At 36.4% G+C, this 24,435-nt stretch overlaps 2 protein-coding genes across 5 annotated transcripts; both read right to left on the bottom strand.

The window, feature by feature from the left end:
- Positions 1-3,520: 3,520 nt before the first annotated feature.
- Positions 3,521-10,009, bottom strand: mindy4 (MINDY lysine 48 deubiquitinase 4). The gene is made up of 18 exons (XM_084087577.1): positions 9,678-10,009; positions 9,339-9,458; positions 9,068-9,255; positions 8,711-8,969; positions 8,028-8,251; positions 7,103-7,161; positions 6,765-6,862; positions 6,556-6,672; positions 6,382-6,470; positions 6,076-6,177; positions 5,929-5,992; positions 5,759-5,824; positions 5,312-5,379; positions 5,157-5,220; positions 4,795-4,956; positions 4,537-4,717; positions 4,255-4,342; positions 3,521-4,153 (listed from the first exon to the last, which is right to left on the bottom strand). Exons 1-18 carry the CDS (start codon positions 9,738-9,740, stop codon positions 4,105-4,107), a joined length of 2,061 nt encoding a protein of 686 aa, XP_083943703.1. The 5' UTR covers positions 9,741-10,009; the 3' UTR covers positions 3,521-4,104.
- An 884-nt stretch (positions 10,010-10,893) lies between these two features.
- On the bottom strand, positions 10,894-22,759 carry nexn (nexilin (F actin binding protein)). 4 transcript variants are annotated; one of them, XM_084087573.1, is made up of 15 exons: positions 22,503-22,759; positions 19,194-19,600; positions 18,597-18,788; positions 18,062-18,146; positions 17,792-17,940; positions 16,425-16,625; positions 16,145-16,324; positions 15,241-15,429; positions 14,723-14,914; positions 14,253-14,300; positions 12,815-13,009; positions 12,503-12,724; positions 12,233-12,421; positions 11,716-12,079; positions 10,894-11,560 (listed from the first exon to the last, which is right to left on the bottom strand). In XM_084087573.1, exons 2-15 carry the CDS (start codon positions 19,566-19,568, stop codon positions 11,547-11,549), a joined length of 2,595 nt encoding a protein of 864 aa, XP_083943699.1. In that variant the 5' UTR covers positions 19,569-19,600; positions 22,503-22,759; the 3' UTR covers positions 10,894-11,546. The 4 variants fall into 4 exon arrangements, with proteins under 4 accessions (XP_083943699.1, XP_083943700.1, XP_083943702.1 ...); XM_084087574.1 differs by having other exon boundaries at positions 19,194-19,625; positions 22,503-22,758; XM_084087576.1 differs by lacking the exon at positions 14,253-14,300.
- Between the last annotated feature and the right edge of the window lie 1,676 nt (positions 22,760-24,435).

Genomic DNA, 24,435 nt, shown 5'->3' with positions numbered 1-24,435 from the left:
CTGGCACGTCACACGGGAATCTTTCACCACCTCCACTCATTTTGCGCGCCTGTTGGCTTGTGATATATCAGGCATGAATGAAATGAGACAGGTGATGTCAGTAGCCTGTTCTTCATCCATGAAGACTTTATGGCGACTGAGGAGGCAAGTTTGGGAGCAAACTCTTAGTACAAAATATATATGCCTTCTAAAACACTACATATAAATAACGATTTGATGAAACAATTGATGAAAACAGAATCCGTAAAAGTGAGTCCGGCACTGACAGGAAGCAACGTCAGAGCAGCACAACGGCAAACTAGATTCTTTTCCGCATCTAAATGATGTCTATTGAGAAATATATCCCCATGCTGGGTTAATGACCGATACTTTCTGTATTTATGACATCACCGTGTGTGGGTGGAAATTGTTCCATTATCAGGGCCCTAAAAATAAAACACCAGATGGCCCTATAAAATGATTGGGAGCTTCGGATGGGAGACTCGTGTATGATAACATCAGGACCGTTGTCTGAGATGTTAGTAGGCCTATGTTTCAGTTGAGCACAAACGTAAAAAAGAGAGCTTTATCTGTCATTAATTCACAAAAAAAGTTAATATAAAATAGTATTGTCATACAAATCACTTTCAAAAGAATGCTTGATTACAATTATTTCCATACAAGCATTTTTTGATTGAAATTGGATTCATAGCACAAGGGGACAGTTTGAGTACTGTAATACACACAAATACACTCTGAACTCAGTGTGGTTGATTTAAGTTTGGCTGTCAGTTGTGAAGGACACTAAATTGGTCAATCAAACATGGCTGTTTATGAGTTTCATTGGAAACAGAAAAATTGGAATATGATATTAACACTTATTTCAGTTCACTTTCAGCTGTGGGATGGAAAGTAATCATATGTTCCACAGCAATATTTTGGCATGGAGTGATGCAATTTAGCTGTGAGGATGGAAAAGACAGATCAAAGTTAATGAGTTAGTGATCACAGTCAGATGTTTTAAAAGTATGATAAACTTTTGCCAGGAAATAGGCTACTTTCAAAATGCATGTTCGTTTAGATCTGAGATGCTTGTGTTGCAATATACGCTTGATTGGTGGAAAATCAATGTAATATTTTCATGTGTACATTTGTGTTATCAGTCCAAGAGTTCTACTTTGCTAAGCATTGGCCTATCTCAAATTCCAGGGATACAGCATCAAAACTCACAAAATCAGCTTATAGTTCAGCCATATTCTTTAACCTCAATCCCACACCCAATTATGAGATGCAGAGTGAGCGCTGGGGTTCAGGTCAGTTCCACAATTGTGGTCTCAGGCAGAGCAAAGATCAGAGATACTCTGACAGTTCTCTTCAGGGCTTTGGCACTGGCAGTGGCTAAATAACATGCTAAGAGGTTCAGCCAAAAGTAGCACTAATCAGAAGACATTTTGGTGGAAAAGGTGATAGTTTTGTGCTCAGCCTTCAGTGTGTGCCATCTGAAGTCTTTACAGGAAAAAGGATTAATTATTTTGGCCTTCAGTTTATGCAATAACTCCATGTGGGTTATCAACTGCTTCAATGTTTTTACAGGTTTTCAATTAAAACTCTGTGTTGCATTACTAGGGAACCACGGCGACATTGATTGTTTTTGTATTGACTTCAAATATGATTAATGATCAAGCAAACATCTTACATTGTAACGTGGATTATAGCATTAATCAGCTAATAAATGTTATAGCCTATGCTTTGTCATGCATAATGCTCAAATTACTATTGTTCAGTCCAGTTTGTTGCAGGGCTGCGATCATTCCATAAAATGGTAACATTTGACGACAGCTGCTTTTCTGTATGAAAAATTATACTCCTAAATAACAGCCAAGTATAACCATGATAACCTTACTATAGGACAGAAATACTACACCAGAAGTTCCATGTTAATAATAAATGATCAAAGAAGCAGAGAGTAAACAGAACAAATATAGCTCTTAAAGGAGTCTTGATTTTATTTTTGGGGTCTATTAGAAGAGGTTTTCATGCTTGAATGTTTAATAAACATTATTTTGCACATATTTTACATTGTTGCAGCACCTCTCTTCCAAGTCTGTCAGTAACACTTTTAGTTCCGGTCTCAATGAAGCCCCTCCTTCCAAAAAGCGTACTGTGCTCTGATTAGTCTGCTGGACCATTGTGTTGTGATTGGTCAACTTCTTCGAGTCTGTTCCACGTCCCTTACCATAACTCCAACTTTTAACACAACCAGGCCTCACCCCATTATTTCCCGCATGCCTTGGGCGGGAATTATGTTAAACTCTCTTGTAGGTACTTTAAGTAATTACTTCACAACTGTTAAAAATGTACGTTATACAGTATGAATGTGTGTAGTATGAATAATCCGGATGTACTACATTCACCATGTTGTCATTATTATTTGTGACCTACCAGCGTCAGTTGCTTCGCTTCACTGCCTTTCACAAAATCTCTCCCATGGCCTCATGGGTTATTAAAATGTCTATTGTTTGCACACTTCAGAATCCCGCCGGAAGTAGAAAGTCATACTGATACTTTTTGCCTACTCTTTTACAAGTACTGTGAATTCTGGCATACTTTTGTCACATATTGTTTTTCACATAGGCCTATTGTATAGGAAAGTATGCGATTTCGGATGCAGCCATGTATGTTCTTGGAAGAAAACTACAATGGAGGCGGTTCAGGTAGTTCAGAGCTTAGTGATGTAGAGAATAACTCACTTTGGAGTGGACTTTGTAACTTTGCAAATGAATTTACATTAATGCACTTGCATTGCATTTCAAGGTACACATTTACATTCTTATCAGTTCTTACTTTCCCTGGGAATCGAACCCATGACCTTGGCGTTGCAAGCGCCAATGCTCTACTGTTTGCTAGCTTAAATTCATACTCAAACAGCAACATTACGCGCTAAAAAAGCTGAAAATGTAAAAATAAAAATAGGACCCCTTTAAGAGATGGGTCGCAACCTTATGGCATGCGGAGGGATAATCACAGAAGCGCACCTCCGGTCGTGTGAACGGATTTTCGGATCTGTGTACTAGCTCAGGTTAAAATCCTCACACTTTAATTATATTCATAGCAACCAACTTAAAACAAGCTGTGTTACTATGCAAAATGTTTATGCAAGTTCAAGGGACTTCATTTAAATTAACTACATACAACTCTTTAGCTATTGTCACGTGCCAGTAATTATCCTGGCACGCGTGTCATTGGTTTCAGATCCCGTTCAGAGCAGATTCAATATTTTAAATGCATTTCTTTTGACATTTTAGTAATCTACAGATTCAACACCATGCGGAACCCTAGTCATGGTTTCCTCCTGTTGGAACAACTGAAACAAAATCATTCTTTGCCCAAAATGACGTTTATATTTTCTTCAGAAATCTTTCTTGCACAAAGTTAAAGATATAGTTTAGTCAATGGTCACTAAAACTGTTTGGTAACCAACATTCTTCAAAATATCTTTTGTGTTCCACAGACAGTTTTGAAAGAAATGAAGGTAATTAAATGATGTCAGAATTTTTATATTTGGATAAACTCTCAGTGAGCAATGGCAATTATTTACACATCGCAAGCCATATTCTCTATTACAGTTCATTTAATCATGATTTGAATAACAAAAAGTATTGAGTAATGACAGTTCTTAATGCTATACTGTCAATTGTGAGAGATAAAGTAATTGCAAACAATTGTAAAACATGAGCAAGAGAGAACAGGGACATAGATCTTGGTTTAAATTGGGGAGGGGGGCAGCAAACAAGAAATGTTTTATATAATATTGATTGACAATATTGAGAATGTGTTGATCTATACCCCTGGATTAAGGCATTTGTCTTATAAATATACTTCTGTGTTTATACTTCTGTATTCACATACAACAACACAAAACATAAAAGTAAGAAAAAGCAGCAGAATGATGAAAACAATATTAAGGATATTAAGAATGGCAGCAAAAAAGCTCATCATAAAAGACCAAATAAATACTAAACGCATGCATTTTAAAATATAAAACCTAATGAAAATTTACACCAGATAAAATCATACCGGGGTCACACGGGGCTAACAAAGAAAAATCTCTTTTTGAGTGCAATATCAAAGAATGGGATCTGTGTCATTCCAGCTGACCACTGCATTTCGCCATCTGTAAAACATATTTGAAGCATTCATATCGCCACATGTTTGCATTTCACAATATCAAAACGATATATTATAGAAAAAGCACTGACGAAATAAGGGACTTACTTGGTCCTGATGCAAAGCTCCAGTGGAGGAATGAGATCACTGTCTGCGTTTTCACTCTGAGCAGACTCTGCAGCACAGGACTCTGAATCTGTCCAGACACAGAATACACAAGACCTTTTAAAACTGACTTATCATAAACCCTAATTATGAAGCAAGTGTGCAAAGCTTGTGTTTATTTTGTTGTTCTCAAATACTATGCATAATACAATCCAAGTTATACATAATACAAGTGTTTGTTTTGTGTGTGTCCAGAAAAGCAATGACCCAAAGGAAAAGACTCACAGACTGTTAATCTAATTGGTTCCTGCTGGTTGGCCAGCCCATCATAATAGTACAAGTCAAACTCTTCCTCTTTGCAGTGATCGGTTGCCAGGTCTTCAGAGGGACAAAAGAGCACACTGAAATGGCTCTCGCTGCACACTACCCAAATTGGAAACTTGGGAGTTTTCAGGTGAGATCCAACCTTTAAAGAGAAATTGGGATATAACACATTTGGATATAATATCTAAGTATATTTTAGAGTGTTTCAAGCCTTCTTACCTTACATATGTTATAGTGCTCAAATAAAGACAGCAGCCCAATGTTACAACATGCTTTAATTCCCTTAAGAAGTGTAAAATTTCCATTTCCAGAATCAAGCTTCATTTCATCATCAAAGACGTTTGAAACTGCCTGTCCACAAAGCAAAAGATTGACCAATTCCTTTAAAAAAAATGAAAGGAAAAGAATAAGATTTAATGACTGGATCATATCAGAACATTGTTTACATTGGAGCTATACAAAAAGCAACCAATATAATTGGTGACACCAAGACATTGTTTTTGGTAAGAGCAAAATAAAATATGCTATCTTTTGTGTATAGGGTGTTTAGATTAAGACTGTTAAGTGTTAACACAGCAAACCTGTGTGCAGTAGCCATGAGCTCCAATGAGGGTGGAGGTGGGCACATCCATATCACTTTGTATACTAAAACACAAAGAACAAATTGATTAGCTCAGTGAATATATGAACATAAACAGTCTGTACTGTTAACTGAGTTAAAGAGGTGGAAACTCACGTTGCAGTAGTTCTGGAAAGAATTGCAGAGATGGTAAGTAGAATACAGCCAAAGGGACCAGACTCAAACTAAAAGGAAGCAAGAAAACTGCTACTAATTGCCATCGTCAATCACATAAGGAGCAATTAAACAGGTGGTATTTGCCTTAAAATGCTTCAAGACTATCAATGGATGTGCTCACATACAAACCTTGCTTCTAACGTCAGCAAATTTATTTATAAATAATAATAATAAACATAAATAATATCAAATATAAATAATACATCTATAATAACAATGTTCTAAATAAATATTATAAACAACAATTATTATACATATTATAAATGATAACAAAATATAAATAATATATAACAATACTGTAAATAAGAATTAATATTAATAATATTATTTTAGAAAATACATACAGGTATACAGGATTCGTCATAAGGCATTTTATCACAGACTTACCTGTCTAACATGCTTCTCAAGAACTAAAGTGAGATCATCCAACGTCTCAACAGTGACGTATGCTATCTATGTGGAATATATGTTTAAAAAAAACATTTACAAAAGAAGAAACATGTAGTCGTCAAAATAAGTAATTGGGAGGTAATTTAAGGGACAAAGAATCAACTTACCATTTCCAGAATACCGTCTGATTTGTAACGTCCGATCGGGATGAAAAGACTTCTTCCTGTGTTTCTGTGGGGGCAGATACTTTATAGTTGAGAAATGAAAAATAGTTTTGTAAATTTAAGTGATAATTCTAAATGTGTGACACTTACATTGCAACTGCGGCTCTCTTCATATTCCCGGCTCTCCATAGTATGTCAGCCAAAGCCTGAGATAGACATTTTGTCCTCAAAACGTTTGATACCTCCAGTCTCCTGGTGACATTTAACAAATCAAGTTTAAGACAACTGATTGAGACGTCAGTGAAATACAAATTTTATAATTTATAACAAAAATATTCACTGATATAAAAAATAAAAAAATCCAAAGGAAAAATGGTACCAAAATGATTAAAAAAATAATATCTGATATTTTAACAGAAATAATTTGAAAAAATATGATTATTGCTTGGTACACACTCGTCCAATGAGTCACTGCTCGATTCTTCAAACAGAAGCTTCTGTAGAACACAAGCCTGAACTGCTGCAAGGACACCACAGGGTCCTCCCTGATAAAACAATCCCAGAACATCTCATGACGCAAAGGTTTACGGATCAAAACAGTAAATCATGAGGTTGTCTAAAGTACTGTACCTTATTTTGTACAATCCCATACTTCAAACCTGGAGTATCTGAAAAGGTAAAGTTCTGTTTTTTCCACTCCTCAGTGAAGCAAGCCATAGGAGAACCAAAGATGATCTCCTTCAGAGCCTGAAGTAGACATGAAAACAGCTATATCATATCAGGCCGGACTGATATCACATGGATTATGGTTCCAGAAAGATAAATGATAATGTGCTTACAGTGGCCGTCATCTGGTCCATGGGAGTCTTGACCAAACTACGTTCTGGCATGGATGTTCTAGGAACATCACACAAGCTCTCCTCATTCTCTATGTCGTCTGTAAGATTGAAAAAGAATTTCAAAACAATGGAATTTAAAGCAAATTTGAGTGGCAAAGGATTAAAAAAATGTAGGGTTATTAGGAAAACAAATATTAAAAGTAGACAACTATACAAATATTTAATAAGGACAAAATACACTTCATATTAAAGCAATACAACAATACAAGCTAGTGTATTCTGCGGTTGACTTGGCTATGATACAAAATGTAATCTGCTGAAGATTTGAGGTGCACTACCCAAAACCATTTCCAACACATGGAGTCCATCCAGTTTTGGGCTGGGTGCCGAATTCTTTCTGGAGAGGAAACAACAAAAGTTAATAATCACACACTTGACATATTGCAGCTGTAAATAAATATCAACAGTCTCTTTTTACCATCCTACATGGGAGCTTCTTAGAGCCATATTGTCTAATGCATAAGAGATTTTATTCATAATAATCATGCATACGTTCAAGGCTGTGGCTAGAAGTTCTGGGCCCCTTTAAAAATATAACATTCAGAAAAGGTTGTGGGCCCCCTTGGACCTGTCGGCCCCTAGAATCGTTCCAACCTTTCACCTCACTAGTTATGGCCCTCTCTATGTTTCTGGGATTCAAATGGTATAACTATTTTAGCCCTTCAAAAATAAAAAGATTTTGACATTTTTAAATCAATAAAGGTCGACGTAAAATATTGAGAGTAGGTTTCTCAGACACAGGTTAAGTAACTGCACTTTCAACAGTAAAATAAAAATATTCTAGCTCAGTATTTTTATCCGTATCTTGTTTTCCAGTCCATACATTTAAGGTTCCTGAGAAGCAAAATAACATACATTTTTCAGAAACCAATCAAAATGAAGTGAGTTTTTGCTTTAAACAAAAAATAAATAAATAAGAAAAACAATCCTGTTTTCCCTTTGAATTAAGGTTATCTTTCTTACCCCGTTGGCAGATAATTTTATGCATATAATGTTGATAGATTTTTCACAAAACAAGTATTAATATAATATTAATTATTATAAAAAAATACATAATATTATATAAAAAATATAATATTATAATATTAGGTCATTTTGCTTATCAAGTAAATTTATCTTGATTTAAGAATGATATGTGTACTGGAAAACAAGACAAAAATATGTAAGAGTTTTTTTTTCCCTGAATGATTGAAACAAACTCACAGGCGATGCTTGACTTCCAGCATTTTCTCATGCCCATTGTGGTCTATGATTCCTTTATGTAAATTCAAAAACATGCTGCTCTCCCCTTCAAGAGAGGCTGGTGGATTAAACTGTGTATTTGTAGTATTGAGGCCATTTGTCCAGTTTGCTGATTCTCCACAATCCTCTGTTGTTGCTGTAAGAGATGAAGGTGCTTTTCGGGCTGGACGTCTTCTGTTACTCTCCTACGGAAAATGAAATCCTTGTAAATGCAATGCTGTAATGGAGGAGTAACATAAAATCAAATCTTAGTAAAATTAATAAAAAGTTTAAAGGGATAGTTCACCCTAAAATGAAAATTCTTTCATCAATTACTCACCCTCATGTCGTTCCAAACCCATAAGACTTTCATTTTATGTGAATAAAAGCCCAAATCAATCTGTTCATCATATAAAGCGATCAAGTCTCTTCAGAAAATTTGTACTAAACCGCTCAATTCAAATGGATTAGCTTTACGATCTCTTTATGAACTTTTTGAAGCGCCAAAGTGTTGCGTAGCTGTCAACAGAGGAACAGAAATCTCTCAGATTTCATCAAAATGTTCTTCATTTGTGTTCCGAAGAGTCTTACGGGTTTGCAACGACATGAAGACAGAATTTTAATTTCTGGGTGAACTATGCCTTTAATGAATCAGTGTTCATTACCTGCAAAGAGCTGGCAATGGGACCCGCCATAATGCCTCGTCTTATCCTGCTGCTTCTGTTTTTCTGGCTATCTGTGTCTAGGATCTTTTTCTCAGAAAGAAATCCCTCTTTTGACACTGTTAGGAGATCATGGCTAGACGGCAAAGAGTATACACTTCTCTCACTCTCAGGGTGAACAGCAAAGGTCTTTTTTCGTGTCTTTTCAGAAGGTGTTTGGGAAGGCTTAATAAGCTTTGACACACTGTTGCTTTCAAAGAACCTGTGAAAAGGGTGGATGTTTATTGCTGTCAACAGATCTTGAAAGTCTCAAACAAATGAATATATGGATTTTTGTAAACTAAATCAATAAAGAAATACCTTGGATCGTCACACAACAGACTTTCCATACAGCCTGGTTCTCTCTTAACACTCATGTCTATGGACATGGTTTGTTCCAGTGGATGTGCTTCTTTGTCACCATGGTGGCGTATTTTGGTTTTGTCACCTTCACTCATTCTGACTTTCACAATAATCTCCAACATAGACTTCAAGGGGTGTTCTTCAGCCTAAATACAAATGCTTTTTATGGCCTCTCTGCTTTTCCAACATTTTTAATATGATATATACAGATGTTTTTTCACTTTGATACCTTATTCTGTTTGTAAAGGCCCTCAAGGTGAAGTATTCTGCGCAGATCTGATCTGTTATTAACGCTTGAATTAGTCCGTGGAAGCTCTTCATCCATGCAAGCTATCGTTTTCTTCAGGCCCTGTAAGTAAGTTACATTTCATCAGGAAATGTACTTCAATTTCATCATTCTTCTTCAGGAAAGCTAACTTTAAAACACCTTAAACATACAGTATGTACACCACACCAGGTAAATATGCTTTGAGAGGTAACGTTATAGGATAGTTAGCTTTTGTGTCAAAGTAGCTGCTACCATGTTTACATTTCTGAATCAGTTTAAAGAAAATAATCTGTCACCCACCTTTCGACTGAGATATTCCCGTACTAGAGACGCGGACACTTCCTCTACATCTTTGCCCATCATGGATCACAATAACACAGCGGTAATAAATATGGGACTGAGATGGCAAGTTGGCTTCTTCGGTGTAAACAGCCCCAAACCTTACACACCTCAAATACTGTTGGTCGACATACGACATATTTTCATTTACACACCGTTAGTGCATTTTCAGCATGGTATTTTAATGGTTAGTGATTTGTTTGGGGGATAAATGAGGTAAGGATAGTTGACGAGGCTTGCTAGCTAGCGGTCTAGCTTTTCACCTTGTTGCTATGGTTACCCTAGCCTAGAACGTTGTTGATAGAGCGTGCTTGTTCTGCGTACGCGGATTAATGACGCAGCTGCGCCTCCCTGCGGATGCAACATGTATTACTTTGATACAGTTTGCAACGATGGAAATATTTTTTGAAGCTTTTGAGATTGCGCAGAATTGAGTACAAAATCTGTTGCGGTAAGTTTGGAAAGTATCCTGCTCTGTTGACAGGTATGTAGAAGACTAGCTACTGTTGGACTGTTCTATGAATACTTTTGAATAATAAACCATCAAGATCTATCTTAATGTCTAGCTATATAATCAGAAGAGCTCTCTAAATAGGGGAGTTGTGTCAGATATGACCTGAAATAAGTTGATTTATGAAAAAATAAATCCGAATATGTCTAGCAGAACGAGTAATGAAGTCTTGTTCGTTGACATAAAATCAAATATTTATCCATATTTGAGCTGGTTGAGGAGAAGAGTGGTCTGTTATGAGAGAGGCTAAATTATTTGCCAATGACACTTTTCATAATAATCTTTGTCTATTGCAAAATGGCACTTGAACTAGAACTTTCCGTTTCCTATTCTATTGTCTATTTTGTCTGTTACTCTGTCATTTAGGCTTATATGGCCTTTAAGCTTTTTAAAGACTTTTTTTTAATCTATTTTCTAAAATATTTCTGTGCAGCTGTCTTGACAACAGTATGATTTTTTGTTGAATTTCAATTCCATTTAGTTATACATTAAAATTCAAATTACGAAAGGTTTCATACCAATTTGCATTAAACCAAAGAATGGAATATTGGAATAAAGAATGAAACACTCTATTCTATATCAAACTGTAATCAGAATCAGATGAATCCACCTGGCCACGTCTCCTAAAATGTAAATAAAGTGTTAGTTTATGAAATCAGCCAACAACACGTTTCATTAATTTTATTATAATTTTATACATTACACAAATACTCTGCCTAAAACTTAAAATCACCTCTTGCTAACCTACATACACTGTTTATACATTTCATTTACTCACTACACTTTAACATAGAAACATCTGGGGGATATGAAAGCTCCATAAGAACATGGGAAAAAAGTGGAAAAAAACATCTGAGCCTGAACAGAGGTGCTTAAAGGAATTTAACAAAGGAAATGCAACCACAGCCCCCTTTACAGATACTGAATCAAACTCTCCAGCAACATCTCATTCATTCGGTGACATGGGTATGAAATCCTTCCTCAGTGTCATAGTGGGTATATGTTGAACTAAAATGTATTTAATTAACTAGATTTCTTTTTCAGCTACGATATGTATTTATTCTAGAGATCATGGGAACGGTATCTGTGTTTTGGCACAAATTCATCCCAGATATGGAGTTTTTTTTGTTTTGTTAACTGTGAGTGCAGCATCTAATGTAAACAACAGATTGCACTTCATCATTGAACATATCTTCAGGAGGAATGGAAGAAAAAAATAATACCACTCCTTCCTCCTCGGTTTTTGGCCCTACCGTGAGAAATGAACTTTTATAAAAGAAAAAAAGAAAAGTCTGGGAAAGTTCCAGAGAAGGAGAGCATCAGTAGTCCTCAGCTGGAAAGAGAAAGACAGGGAGACAGAGAGACACAGTTTGATTAACAAGAGGAAGAAGAACCGAGTGGAAGTGGAGCATGCGATCCGTTTGAGTTTAGTGACGCAATGAGAAATCTCAGCATGCAGGCGGTTAGCAGAGACAGGAGGCGGCTTACTTTCAATCGTGAGAATGCAGGTGCTGGCGGCAGTGCCTCGGCTGTTGACGGCTTTGCACATGTACTCTCCTTCGTCCTCGGGGAACGTTTCCGGCAGGTACAGGCAGTAGGTCTCGCCTCTCTCGATGTATTGATAGTCTTCAGAGTCCGGCAGCAGCTCACCCTCAAACCACCATGTGACCTCTGGTTTGGGTTCTCCCGTGATCTTCACTGTGAACCGCACAGGCTCTGCATCAACCACCGACTGGTTCTTCAGGGGCTTTTTAAACCACGGAGCGCCTGACCTGGCATGGTCCTCTTCATCCTCGTAGGCGGCGGAGCCATTAATGATGCTACCCTCTTCCTCCTCCTCTTCTTCCCTTTTCTGACAAGACACATGACAAAGTGTTTCACACTCAGGAAAAAAAACCACAACAGTAATCACACGCATGCAGCTCTGTCATGCATTAGTGTTGACATCAGATCCAGGCATGTCCGCCATTTAGTTCTGAAACAAAGCAGCCCAGGAGAGGTTTACTTTTTGGAGAGCAGCGTCAATTTCCTGTTGTTCAAATTGCATCCTTTGCAATTTCTGCTCTTCGATCTTCTTCTTCTGCTCCTCTTCTCTGGTCTTTGCCATTTGTTCGAACCGTGCTCGCATGTCCACTTTCTGTCTGAACGGGACGTCTTCTGGTTTAATTGGAGTTGTTTTGTCCTCATCTTCATCCTGTGGAAGAAATGGGCAAAATTCTTCACTTCAAAGTTCTTTAGCTGGAATGAAACATGAGAAATTGTCTCATTCTTTCACCTCCTGACAGCGCTCTGCCTCTCTCTCCTTGATTTTCTCGTCAATTTCTTTCCTTCTTGCTCGTTCCTCCTCGATCTTCTTCTGGATCTCCTCCTCTGTGAGCTGCTTGATCTTCTCGAACTTGGATTTCAGGCTTTTGGCCTGGATGGAGCCAGTCCGCTTCAGCTTTGTTAGCTCCTCGTACTCGGTGCTCACCACCTCAGAGCTTTCATTGATCTCATCCTAAATCAAACCCACAAAACATATGTAAATAAGCAAACATGTTATGAAATTGTAAATTTAATGATCGTTTCAGTAGCATGTGAAGCTGACCTCGCTCATCTCTTGTCGCAACTGTTCAAACTCTTTCTTCTCCATCTCCATTTTCTGGCGTCTGGCCTCCGCCTTGCGCTTCCGCTCTGCCTCCTCTTTCATCTTCAGCATCTCCTCAAAGTTGATTTCTAGTTTCCCTGGGTGCATTGCTTCCTGTGACTCTGTCCGCACCAGAGTTACATCATCATCCTGCACCTGTCACAAAAATGAGATACACATCTCAATTGATATTCAATTGCATATGGAGTATGGACATATATTTATACAGCTTGTGCTAGTAATGAGTGGCTGCGTCTGAAATCGCATACTCTCTTGAATAGGACTTATTTTGAATAAGTAATTATTTCATGACCACTAAAAAGTATCTTCTATATAGTATGTAGTATGAATGTAATCGGACTACATTCGCCATGCTGTCATGTCATTATCATGTGACCTACCAGCGTGAGTTACGTCGCTTCACTGACATTCACAAATCCTCTCCTGTAGCTCCTTTACTATCCTCCTCATGGGATAGTAAAGTGTCCATCGTATGCACACTTCAGAATCTCGTACACTTCAGAATATAGTAGGGAAGTATGTGAATTCAGATGCAGCCACTGTTTTTCTTTGAATTGAATCCAAATCTCACTATAGTTGAATTGGAATAGGTAATGCATTCTAGGAAATTAAGTGTCCTTCCTCCCTAATCTGTCTGTCTGTTTCAATTAAATTGTAAATGGCACACAACCTTGTTATTCTAATAGATGAAATCAGTTAAAACATTAAAACAGTGCCAAGTGTAAAAAGAGCTATAAATTATCACACAGTTTGTGACTTGTTATGTGAGCAAAAACTCACATAAGCAGCCATGTTTGAACAGTGTGAAGATTTGGACCCCATAATTCTGTTTTGTAGTACTATATTCCTATTTACTACATTGTGTAGAATCATATATTGATATATTTTTTTCTTATTTACCCATAAAAAATTTAATATCCTTTAAACAAAACACATTAGTTTGAGAAGCAAAAGTAAATATATTCAATATTCATTGTCATATCATGAGGAATCAAATTTTTACTTTTTAATCTTTTGAATAAAACAGTTCATTGTACTATAAAAACATGCAATAACATTCATAAATCCAGATGTCTTCCCTAGCTCAAAAAGACATTAACATTAAACATACTCTTGACTAATACTGTAAACTCAAGGGGAGGGAAAACACTAAAATGAAATGATTGATGATATGACCCTTTAAGATTTGTTTTCTGATAAAATAGTTTTCTTGAAAATAATTAGGCCTATGTCTATTTTATCTATAGCTTCACTGGAATGTTTTGCCCTCACTACATTATTGTATGTCTTGTTTTCTAACAGCTTTTTTTGTAATCAATCATTGTGGCAATGCTTCTCTTTAGCAGGGTAACGGTTTCTGTTTAAAAAAGTTTCTTACTTCTTTAACTCCATATCCAGTCAAATTATCGTGATCCAGTCCAGGGCTCTTAAAGACACAATTTGAAAAGCATAACAGACAAGCATTGCAGCAGATATATCATTTGAGCACACTGGAGATTTGGACATGTGTTGTTGTGTTTATATTTGCAAGTGAATTAATTGTTTTAGATTGAATTAGAGACCTAAGTCGGTCGATGTATTGAAATTGACACTGGTTAACAGTTGTTAGCTGACTGACAAAATGTGCTCAGATGATATAAATATAATGAGCAGATTGCATTACAATTAACATGCAGCATAAAGTATGTTTATGCTATGTTATTAATAACCAAAACAGCAGTTATATAGCGCATGAATGGACTTTTTGTTATTGTTTAAGATGTGCTTTTGTTGGTCACATCAATTAGTGCATGCAAACGCACTGTACATGTGCAAATACAATATGTTACATCAAATGCATGGTCCTACCATGTTCTTGCGAGCTTCTGCGAAAAGTTTTTTCTCCTCTTCCAGGCGTCGCTTGGCCTCCTCTTCTTTCTTTTTCTGCTCCTCTTCTCGTCTTTGTCTTTCCAGATCCTCAAAGCTGATGGCCAGCTTCCCGGGTTTGGCCCCGTCTGAGTTTATCATGGCCAGAAGGATGTCATCGTCACTATTTACAACCTGCAAGTGAATAGATTAGATTTAGGGAAAATGAGTTAGTCAACATTTAAAGTTTGATCTGGCATCCAGTTTACATGTCCAACTGTGCGTAGGCGTTATATATTTCAAGACAGATAGTCGTACACGTTTTCTATGACCTTTTGTAATAATAGTGAGCATTTTATGACTATTAAATATTGTGTAGGCCTCCCTAACAAAGTATCAGAAGGTTATATATACATATATATATAAAGACTACTACTACTATCAAAGAATTTCATGGTTACCATAGTACATGAAAAGCAAAAAAACAAACAAACATGATTTTCACAAGCACACAAACTGACCATGCTCTTTCTGGCCTCGGCAAAGGCCTCTCTCTCTTCTTTGATGCGTCTTTTCCTTTCTTCCTCCACTCGCTTATGTTCCTCTTCCAGTCTCTGTCTTTCCAGCTCTTCAAAGCTGAGTCGAAGTTTACCAGGTCTGAATTCTTCCTTCTCTCCTTGTGTATCCTGAGTGTCATCATCATCCAGGGCCTGTGAGAAATAGTACATTATCACTCATATTACATTATTCATGTTTGGACACTGTTGGGCACTTAAGTCACACTTCATGCATTAAATACATAATATTAAACCAAGGTGCATCTGCAAACAAATGTTGCTAGAGCTTTTTTGAGAATTGACTTTTCTGAGCTGCTTTTTCTTATTTTTAACCAACTTGTCTTGAGGGTGTGATACCCCCCAAAAACAGTTTAATTTGGTTAAGGCCAATTTCAAGTAATTTCATTGGTTAAGGTTAGGGTGTAGGGTAGGGTTAGGATATGTTTTAGCACTTGTCTTGAGACCATTTTTCATGGATGTATTAAGTAGGTTCTCCTTAAGTTCACACAGGGTCCTTGCAGAATATCCACCAACGTAGCTCATTATATTAACTACTATAAATGTTGCAAATAATTTTACAACCAGAACATTACCTAGAATGTTTTGTCTTCATTTTGAACAATATATGTATTGTTTCATGTTTTGAAACCTAACAAACATAATGTTTTAATTGAAAAGTGTATGTGTGCTATGATTTTGAAATAACCACATTGTTTAAAATGCCATGTTTTTATATTTTGTTATATACTGTATGTATGCATTTTTAATTGTCGCTCAACTTTCCAAATAGTAAAAAAATAAAAGTGTCCACTGTATATATTGTAAATGTGAAAGAATATATCTAATGGTTGTTAAAAAATATACCCACCATTCCCAGCTTGGCCTCTTCAAATGCTTTTTTTTCTTCCTCCAGTCTGCGTCGGGCTTCGTCCTCTGCCTGTTTTCTCTGCTGCTCCTGTCGCTCTTTCTCCTGTTCTTCAAAGGTCAGGCGCAGTTTACCAGGGGTCATCTGCTCCTTCTCTTTGGGATGAAACTCTTCATCGTCCAACTTTAAAAAAAAAAAAATATATATATATATATATATCCAAAATTAACAAAAAAAAAATTATTTTACAGATTATATTGATTGTTAAAAGTAGAATCTTCACCTGTTCAACCATAGAGCGACGCTTGGCCTCTCGGAAGGACTGCCGGTTCTCATCGTATCTCTTCTTCTTCTCCTCCTCAGTTCGCTTCTTTAGTTCCTCTTCTCGGCTCTTCTCCATGTCCTCAAAATTGATCTTGATCCTTCCTGGTTGTTTCTGTGATTTTGCAGGCACTACTCGAACCAAAATGCTGTCATCACCTTCCTGTGATGAAGAAGTGTTACCCAAACAGATTAAATAGCATCGGAATTATAAGGGTATGATGAAATGTTAACTTCCTGTTTTTTTTTTAGATTTTTTTTTTTAAATCAGAAACAAATGTGAGGTCTAATCTAAAGCAATAACAAATAGTTTTTTTATACTGCTTTGACCTGCAACATTTCTGCAGTCATGGACAAGCGTCCAGACAGGTTTCAGATAAGGCCTGACAGCAACAACAAAAAAACTTCTGGCACAGTTGCCTTCATTTGTGTCATACTAGACAGAGATATGGGACTGCTAATTCAGTCAGAGAGCACGGCCTGCAAGTGCTGTGGGAAACAGTTGCTAGTCACATGTTGTCCATGCTTGTTAACTCTGGCTCCAGAAAGTGTGGCATTTTCCTAAATTTAACACCCAGGCCAGTGCCATGTTGTATATGAACTGACATGCCTTTGTAATGGACAGTGGGCCATTTGGCCATATTGCACACATTTCACATATCATTTTGCAATTTTTATATTATACACTACTGTTAAAAATTTTGGGTCACTAAGAATTTTTGTTTGTTTTTGAAAGAAGTCTCCTATGCTTACTAAGGGCTGCATTTATTTGACAAGACAGTAAATACACTAATATTGTGAAATATTATTACAATTTAAGTAAATGTTTAAAATCTAGATCCTAGATACGTAGATAGATAGATATGAAATACAGTAAAACACAATATTAAATTGAATATATATTTAAATAATTAAAAAAATATATATATATATATATATATTTGCATTAACATCATTATTATATAATTATTTAATTTGACTTATAGTTTATGAATCCACTGTATTAATAATAATATTTAACTTTGGTTGGTAAAAGAATGTCTTACCTTGCCTGTTACTATTGCAATGCAACACACTATATCGTTATATAGTGCAACACACTATATTGTTCTATATCAATCCCTTCCATGATTTGATTTCACTTACATATATTGCTAGGCTTTAAAATAGATGTTTAGATTATATCAGAGGATTACCTGAGTGATTACAGATACTTTGCTGGAGATTTTCTAATAGTAGACCTGACAAAGCAGCCAACTGCCAAGTCGCATTAAAGGCATCTTCCTAGTGCCTGCAGCCACAGTCTCTTCTCATGACACACTGACTCACCTCCTCAGCTTTCTTGGCCAGCTCCTTCTGAATCTTGGCCTTCTCTAAGGCCTCCTGTGCAGCTCGCTTCTTTCTCTCCTCATCTGTTCTTTTCCTCTCCACCTCCTGCCTCTGTTTCTCCATCTCTGCAAACTTCCCCTTCACGCTGCCTGTGAATGGACAGAAAGCCGACAGTTGGCGTCTATTATGGGATTAAAGTGCTGTTGCAATGATTGCATTGGTTCAGTCCAAAAAAAATAATCGAATATAAAATTTCTCATTTCGCCCTACCTGTAATCTTAGGAACATATGATTTTTCTATCTTTGTCGGCTTCACCTCTTCCTCTTCATCGCTAGAGGCGAGGAGTTCTTTTATCTGTGGAGGATCCGACAGTTGTTGTTAGGTTAGGCGTTTTATCCAGGATCAGAAACCATGCTGGTCATAGCAAGCCAAGCAGACCTTAATCCTTGTAAGACAGGCACATATGACCTACAGTGGCGGATGCTGATTGGGCCGTCAATTGTGACATGGGCAGGGGATCAGTAGAGTGTGCATGCAGCAAGCAGGCATCACAGATACTGGGGTGTTTTACTGATTAAAAGCTTTTTTTGTAAGAAGGTTTGTGTATATCCTTTTAAATACCTGGAATCGGGTATTGATGCATGCCTAATCTTATGCAAATATTGAATACCCAGCAAGCAGTATCTTCATTAACCTCAAGACAAAAACTTCTAATATGCATTGTTAGTGGCAGAGAGAGGAGGCAGTGCAGTCAGTGGATGAAGTGACAAAACAAGGTGCTGATGGGCAGGTTTCTCTACTGACCATTTGCTTCCTGCGACTGTACTCTCTCTCTTTAATGTACTGATCTCTGCGTTTCTTTTGCTCTTCCTGACTTCTCTTTTGGTTTCTCTCTTCTCTAGCTTTCTGCATGGCCTCAAACTTATTCTTCACATCTTCTTTCCCCAACTTGGGAACATAACTTCTCTGTACAGGCTTAGATGTTTTAAGCAGTTTCTTCAGAAGAGAGAAAAACATACCTCGTTGAGAGATTGTTAGTAAAAGAGGAATTGAAAATTAGTTCATTTCCATTTTTTGTAACATTTTCTTTTGCAGAGAGTAATGATTATATGATTACAAATGACAAATAATATAGTCGGTTATTTTTCCATTTTATAAATTAGCATATTAGTTATAGCCTATTTACAGTTGATAGCTATTTCCATAAATATGTATAGGCCTAATTGTTTTTTTAATAAAAATATATACACACAGTTCTGCTTATGCAAGAGGTATGCAAACTTATGAGCAGAACTGTATATATGCGTGTGTTAATTATTGAAATTTTGTATTTCATTTTATTTGTATTTTTGAAAATATTTATTCATTTAAGCATATTATTATAGCTCCATCATACTATACCTCTTGTTTTAGTGCCACATCTGAAAAATTTGTCATATCTGTATTATGTGTTGCATCAGCCACTTCATCATTCTCCACGTTTTCCTCATTCGATTTTGGAACCCTCTCTCGTTTTCTCGCCCTGCTGGTGGTCTTTGTCTCCTGTTTGGGCTCTTCCTTCTCTGGTAACTCTCCTGTCTCCTTTGGTTCGTCTGCAGCACTGTTCATTTCCACCTCTTCAGTCATGCAACTCAAGTCATGTGTTTCCTCTTTATGGTTTTCTTCATTGATTGTGTTCTCTGCATCATTAGCATCAGCAATATCGTTCAAGTTTTCCGTGTTGTTTATATGCGTCATGTCTGTTGACACATCCGCCATGCTCATCACTTCAGTCATGTTGCTGTTTCTCAAACACACCGGGACAGGGCCTGTTGCAAGATACGTCAGATGAAGCTGACATTGGGAGAAAGACATAATGACCACAAGACTGCAGTGCAAAGATACTTTTTTTTTACAGGGCTATTTTAGATTTTTAGTAACTGCAATTTTTATTAAAGTTACCCTATTATGCTATTTTAAAGGTTCCTAATTTTGTTTTGGAGGTCTTTTAAAATAGATTTACATGCATCCAAAGTCAAAAAACATTTTCTGATAATATATGTTGCACATCACCTCATTTCTCAAAGAGTCTGAAAACAGTTTGTTTGAAGATTGTCTCTCTAAACCCCTTCTTTCCGTGAGCCTGCTCTGATTGGTCAGACAGCAAAGTCTGTTGTGATTGGTCTACCTATTACAGCATGTGTCAGAATGGAAACAACTATTACCATATCTGAATTTCAGCTCCTGAGGCTTCTTCAGTGTTTTATACACTATGATATGAAGAGCATTGTTGAGGGTAATGCATTACAAGTAACTCAAGTTATGTAATCAGATTACTTTTTTCAAGTAACTATTTACATTTAAGGTAAATGCATTACTTTTAAATTTACAACAATATATCTGAGTTACTTTTTCAAATAAGTAATGCAAGTTACATTTTTCATTTATTGACTGACATCTCTTGTCCCCATGTTGAGAAAAATCGGGAGTAAGTGTAGAAGCGTTGTGTGTAAACATGATGGTTTTTGTAGTTCTAGACTAAATATGAGCATTTACTAATCTCATTTGCACAAAAATATATTCAGTATTCCTCAAAATGAATAAAATCTCATATTCTTCTGCAATCCAGAATGTCAGCACAAGCTGAAAGGTTTGTTTGAGCTGCGCCCTCTACTGTACATGCGAAAATTTGCATTTCCTTCAGGCTTATTATTTCAGTTTTGGCGTGAAAGGGCTTTTACATTTGCCCCCAAAATAGACTTAATAAAATAATAATAAAATAAAATTGACAAAATAAACTTTTTTGTTATTAAAAAAACAAGCCCAGCCCAGGTGAGTTAATGAAGCTACAAAATTAGTTACTTTTTAAGGGAGTAACGCAATATTGTAATGCATTCCTGTTCAAAGTAACTTTCCCCGACACTGATGAAGAGGAATGATGGCATCGTTTTTTCTGTATCAATTCCAGTGCAAGTTCTCATCCTTTTGAAGTGCGTGCAAAGTGGATTCACAGCGCAGAAACTGTCTTCTCGACCTGTCGACAACACAAACCAAACTCTTCCAGGCTTCAGCTACATCGATAGTGTTTGAGGGCGGGTCAAAGTAGACTTTGTTCGCAGACAGCCAATGAGCAGGCATTATGCAAATGTGTTACATTGTAACAGGAAGTAAGACTGGAGTTGCTGATGACTTGTTTCAGCAGTTCAAAATCGATTTCTTTTAGGAGACAACTTTATTTGTCATGCACTTTGATCTTTAAAACTTTGCAGACTTTTTACATTCACAAACAGCTATACAAATTGAAATGTAGACAAATGCATTTTCTGTAAAACTGCTTTGAAATTATATGTATTGTGAAAAGCGCTATACAAATAAATGTGAATTGAATTGAATGTGAATATTACACACTGCATATTATTTTTAATTTTAAAAATTAGGTAAAAAAATGTCTTGGAAGTGTTAGTTGGTGGTCTACAAAAGAACAGATGAGCTGAATGTGTGTGGGACCTCCACCAGGAGCCTTGTGCAGGCCCTAATTTTATCCCCCAGTCTGGGTTCAGCCATGTGATTGAGGCTATTTTTACCTGGAGATATGAGTCTAAGAAGAGGTCAGCACCCAGATGGCACACATGAGACCCCTGACTAAATGACTAAGTTCTAGATGTTTCTTTATAAAAAATGTTGTGTCTCCCAGTTTAAAAAAAAACAAAGCCAGTTTGGCCAAATAATATGTATGTATGTATTTGTGTGTGTATGTGTGTGTTTATACTATGTGCATTTTTAAATTGTATCTTTGCAGTTCACATGTTCTACTTCTGACATCCTTAATCCAAACTACAATAATCCCACAAAAACAGCAACATTAACCCATGCAGCACAGAAAAACACAATTACATGTGTAATATCACATACCTGCAAAGATCTAAATTTCAATGCATAGTCACTCTCCTTTGCTATTCCTAAATTACACAACACCTGGTGTTTTGGTGAACTCACAACTGATCACACCTCACTTTTAGAAGATGACAAAGACAATATGGCCCCCAAACATGTCACCATTTGAAAGCATTTGTTCCCGCCACATTTCAAATTCATGTTTTTTTATTTTTTTATGAATTTATGCTGTACACTAATCTTTATAATGTCTTTAATCTTAAACACATTCCTCACAAAAATATGTTAACACTGATAGACTGCTCTTTATTAGTAATTAGATTCTTTACATTTAAGGAAGGTTTCAGAGTTGGATGCTGAGAATAAATGTTTTCTAAAATGTTGTCTATTTATAGATTATAGATTGTATATCTAGCATTTAGCTAAACACTAAATATTCCCCCCCCTGAAAAAGTGTCAAAAGAATGTCAATATTTTATTTTAGTTAATGTATTCAACATAGCCTACTTGAATACATATCTTTATCCTCTGGCAAACATTTTATTAAAAGTTCACAGAGATAATGTCCCCCACATAGTTTCTATAAAGATCTTTATACAGTTGTTTTTCTGTTTATAACCTTGAGTTTCCCCCTTTAGATTAAAGTCATTTGAAATGATCTAATGAAATAAAAATAGTCCTTTCAAAGGAGTCAACAGTATTCTCAGTGAGTACAAAGATATGAGATCAGGCCCTCATCCGTTTGCTTGCCGTTTGGATTTTTTTTTTTTTTTTTGTCCTCCGCATGCTTTATTAAATTCTCCATACTTTATAAACGATAACTTAAAAATATCTTACCTTATCTAGAGTGATATTCTCCCTTTGTTTTTCATAAGATTTTTTTTTTTTTTTTTGTAGTTCACGTTGGCTTAGATAAATCGAATCTAAATCCCCAAGCACAGGTTTAGTCTTCTCTTCCCATGCGACTGAGAGTCAAATGAGCGCAGTCGGTTATCGGTGGGCGCTATCCATAAAAATACCCGTGCCCCTCTCCATCTACCGCATTCCACACGCGCCACCGGCTGACGGCCTCAGCTGTCGCTACACATGTCTCCTTATCTCCCAGTCTGAGGCTCTTTTACACGAATTTATAATTGTTTTGTCACTATGATTTTACGGTTACCTGTAAGTTATTAGTCATTAGTTTATTCAATCATGTATTTTAATGGCAGCTTAAACATAATTAAAAAGCATGTTAAATATACGGTCTAGCGTTTAATTCAGTGCTGGAGACGGTGTTTTTTTTGTTTTGTTTTTTGTCTGTATATTGTAGCCTATAATGTACTATAGTCTATGTATAGGCTACCATAGGCCATCATTTTGCAAGTGTTAAATTAGGTCACGTGATGAAATAATGTTCTTTCCATGACAGTAACATGACATTAAAATAATGCTATAAGTAAATTGTAACATAACCCCCCCCCCCCCCCCCCCAATGTATGTTAAATGTGTATAATGTTTTTTGTTTTTTTTGTTTTTTACATTTAAATAAATAAATATTTAAATTGTATACACCATGGAGGAAATTTTGTGAATAAAAAATGTAAATTATAAATAGGCTACACTTTTATAGGCTAATTAATTAAACTATTTTACTAATACTGTAAATTAATGTTAAATTGAATAATGCATGTAAATATGGCAATTCATACCTTTTCCGTTTCTATTGCAAAGAAAAAATTCATTTTACATTATTTACCTTCCCCTTTTTCAGCATATAGCATTCTTTTTCCTTTGCAGTGTATTGCAATCATCCACATTGTTTTGTATATAGACATTTTATGTAAGCACCTATCAGGTTTGTTTGTTTTCGTTAATATTTTCCACGCAAGCATCAGCTTGTTTTGGAAAGCTATTGTTGGCTGTTGGAGCCAGTATAGGCTTTATCTTGAGGGTCTGTGGTTTGTCCAGTCAGTTCTGACCCACTTATCACAGTCACAGTGTGTGATAACCCAGATATCTCAATGGATCACTCGAATTCAAGCAATATCACAGTTAGTGTATAACAAACAAAATTAAATGTAGAAAGTACATATAATATACAGTGAACACACTTTGGATGCACTATGAACAGGAAGTGCAAATAATTTTATGTGTGAATTTTAAGATGCTAAATATTGTCCATTTTGATGTTATTAAATTATTCTTTCAGCAAGTGTATCCTAAATGAGCTGGAAACCCCCCTCAGCCTGAAGGACAGCACTGCCATCTGTAACTTGAGCTCATACCCAGCATGCATCTCTCTCCCTTCAGACTGCAACACTATCGGTACTGGAAGACTCATACTCTGAGTTAAAGGGGTTCAACCAGCAGCTTTGAGTAGCATCCAAAAGCTTTAGGAGGACGCTTGCATGAGATGTTTGCAGAGTCATGCAAGAGGTTTCACACCATGAAAGAGAAAATAAATAAAAATAGATAGACCATACTGTATAGTTCCGGCTCCATTTGATAAAGATGAATCTTTTTAAATACTGTTAAAACCTCTGAAAGTCTATCGAAAAATGTATTTTCTTAAGTGCTAGGCCAAAACTCCACTCTGGAAGACCAGCGGAGAAAACAAGGGACAGCCCGAAATAGCGTCCCACCTGTGGGCAGAGATCAGAGCAATGGAGACAGCTAGCTTGCTAAAACTCACTGCTTCTCTCACTGCTATTGAGCACCACTGGGTATACTGTCCATATAGTTGTTTCTCTGATCTTAACATGGAGATTTAAGACTGCATTCTATTTTT

Source organism: Abramis brama (assembly GCF_963993115.1).
Source record: "Abramis brama genome assembly, chromosome: 16".
In the NCBI taxonomy this organism is placed as follows: Eukaryota; Metazoa; Chordata; class Actinopteri; order Cypriniformes; family Leuciscidae; genus Abramis; species Abramis brama.
The sequence above is the reverse complement of the archived record's forward strand: the minus strand, read 5'-3'. Positions and strand labels throughout refer to the sequence as shown.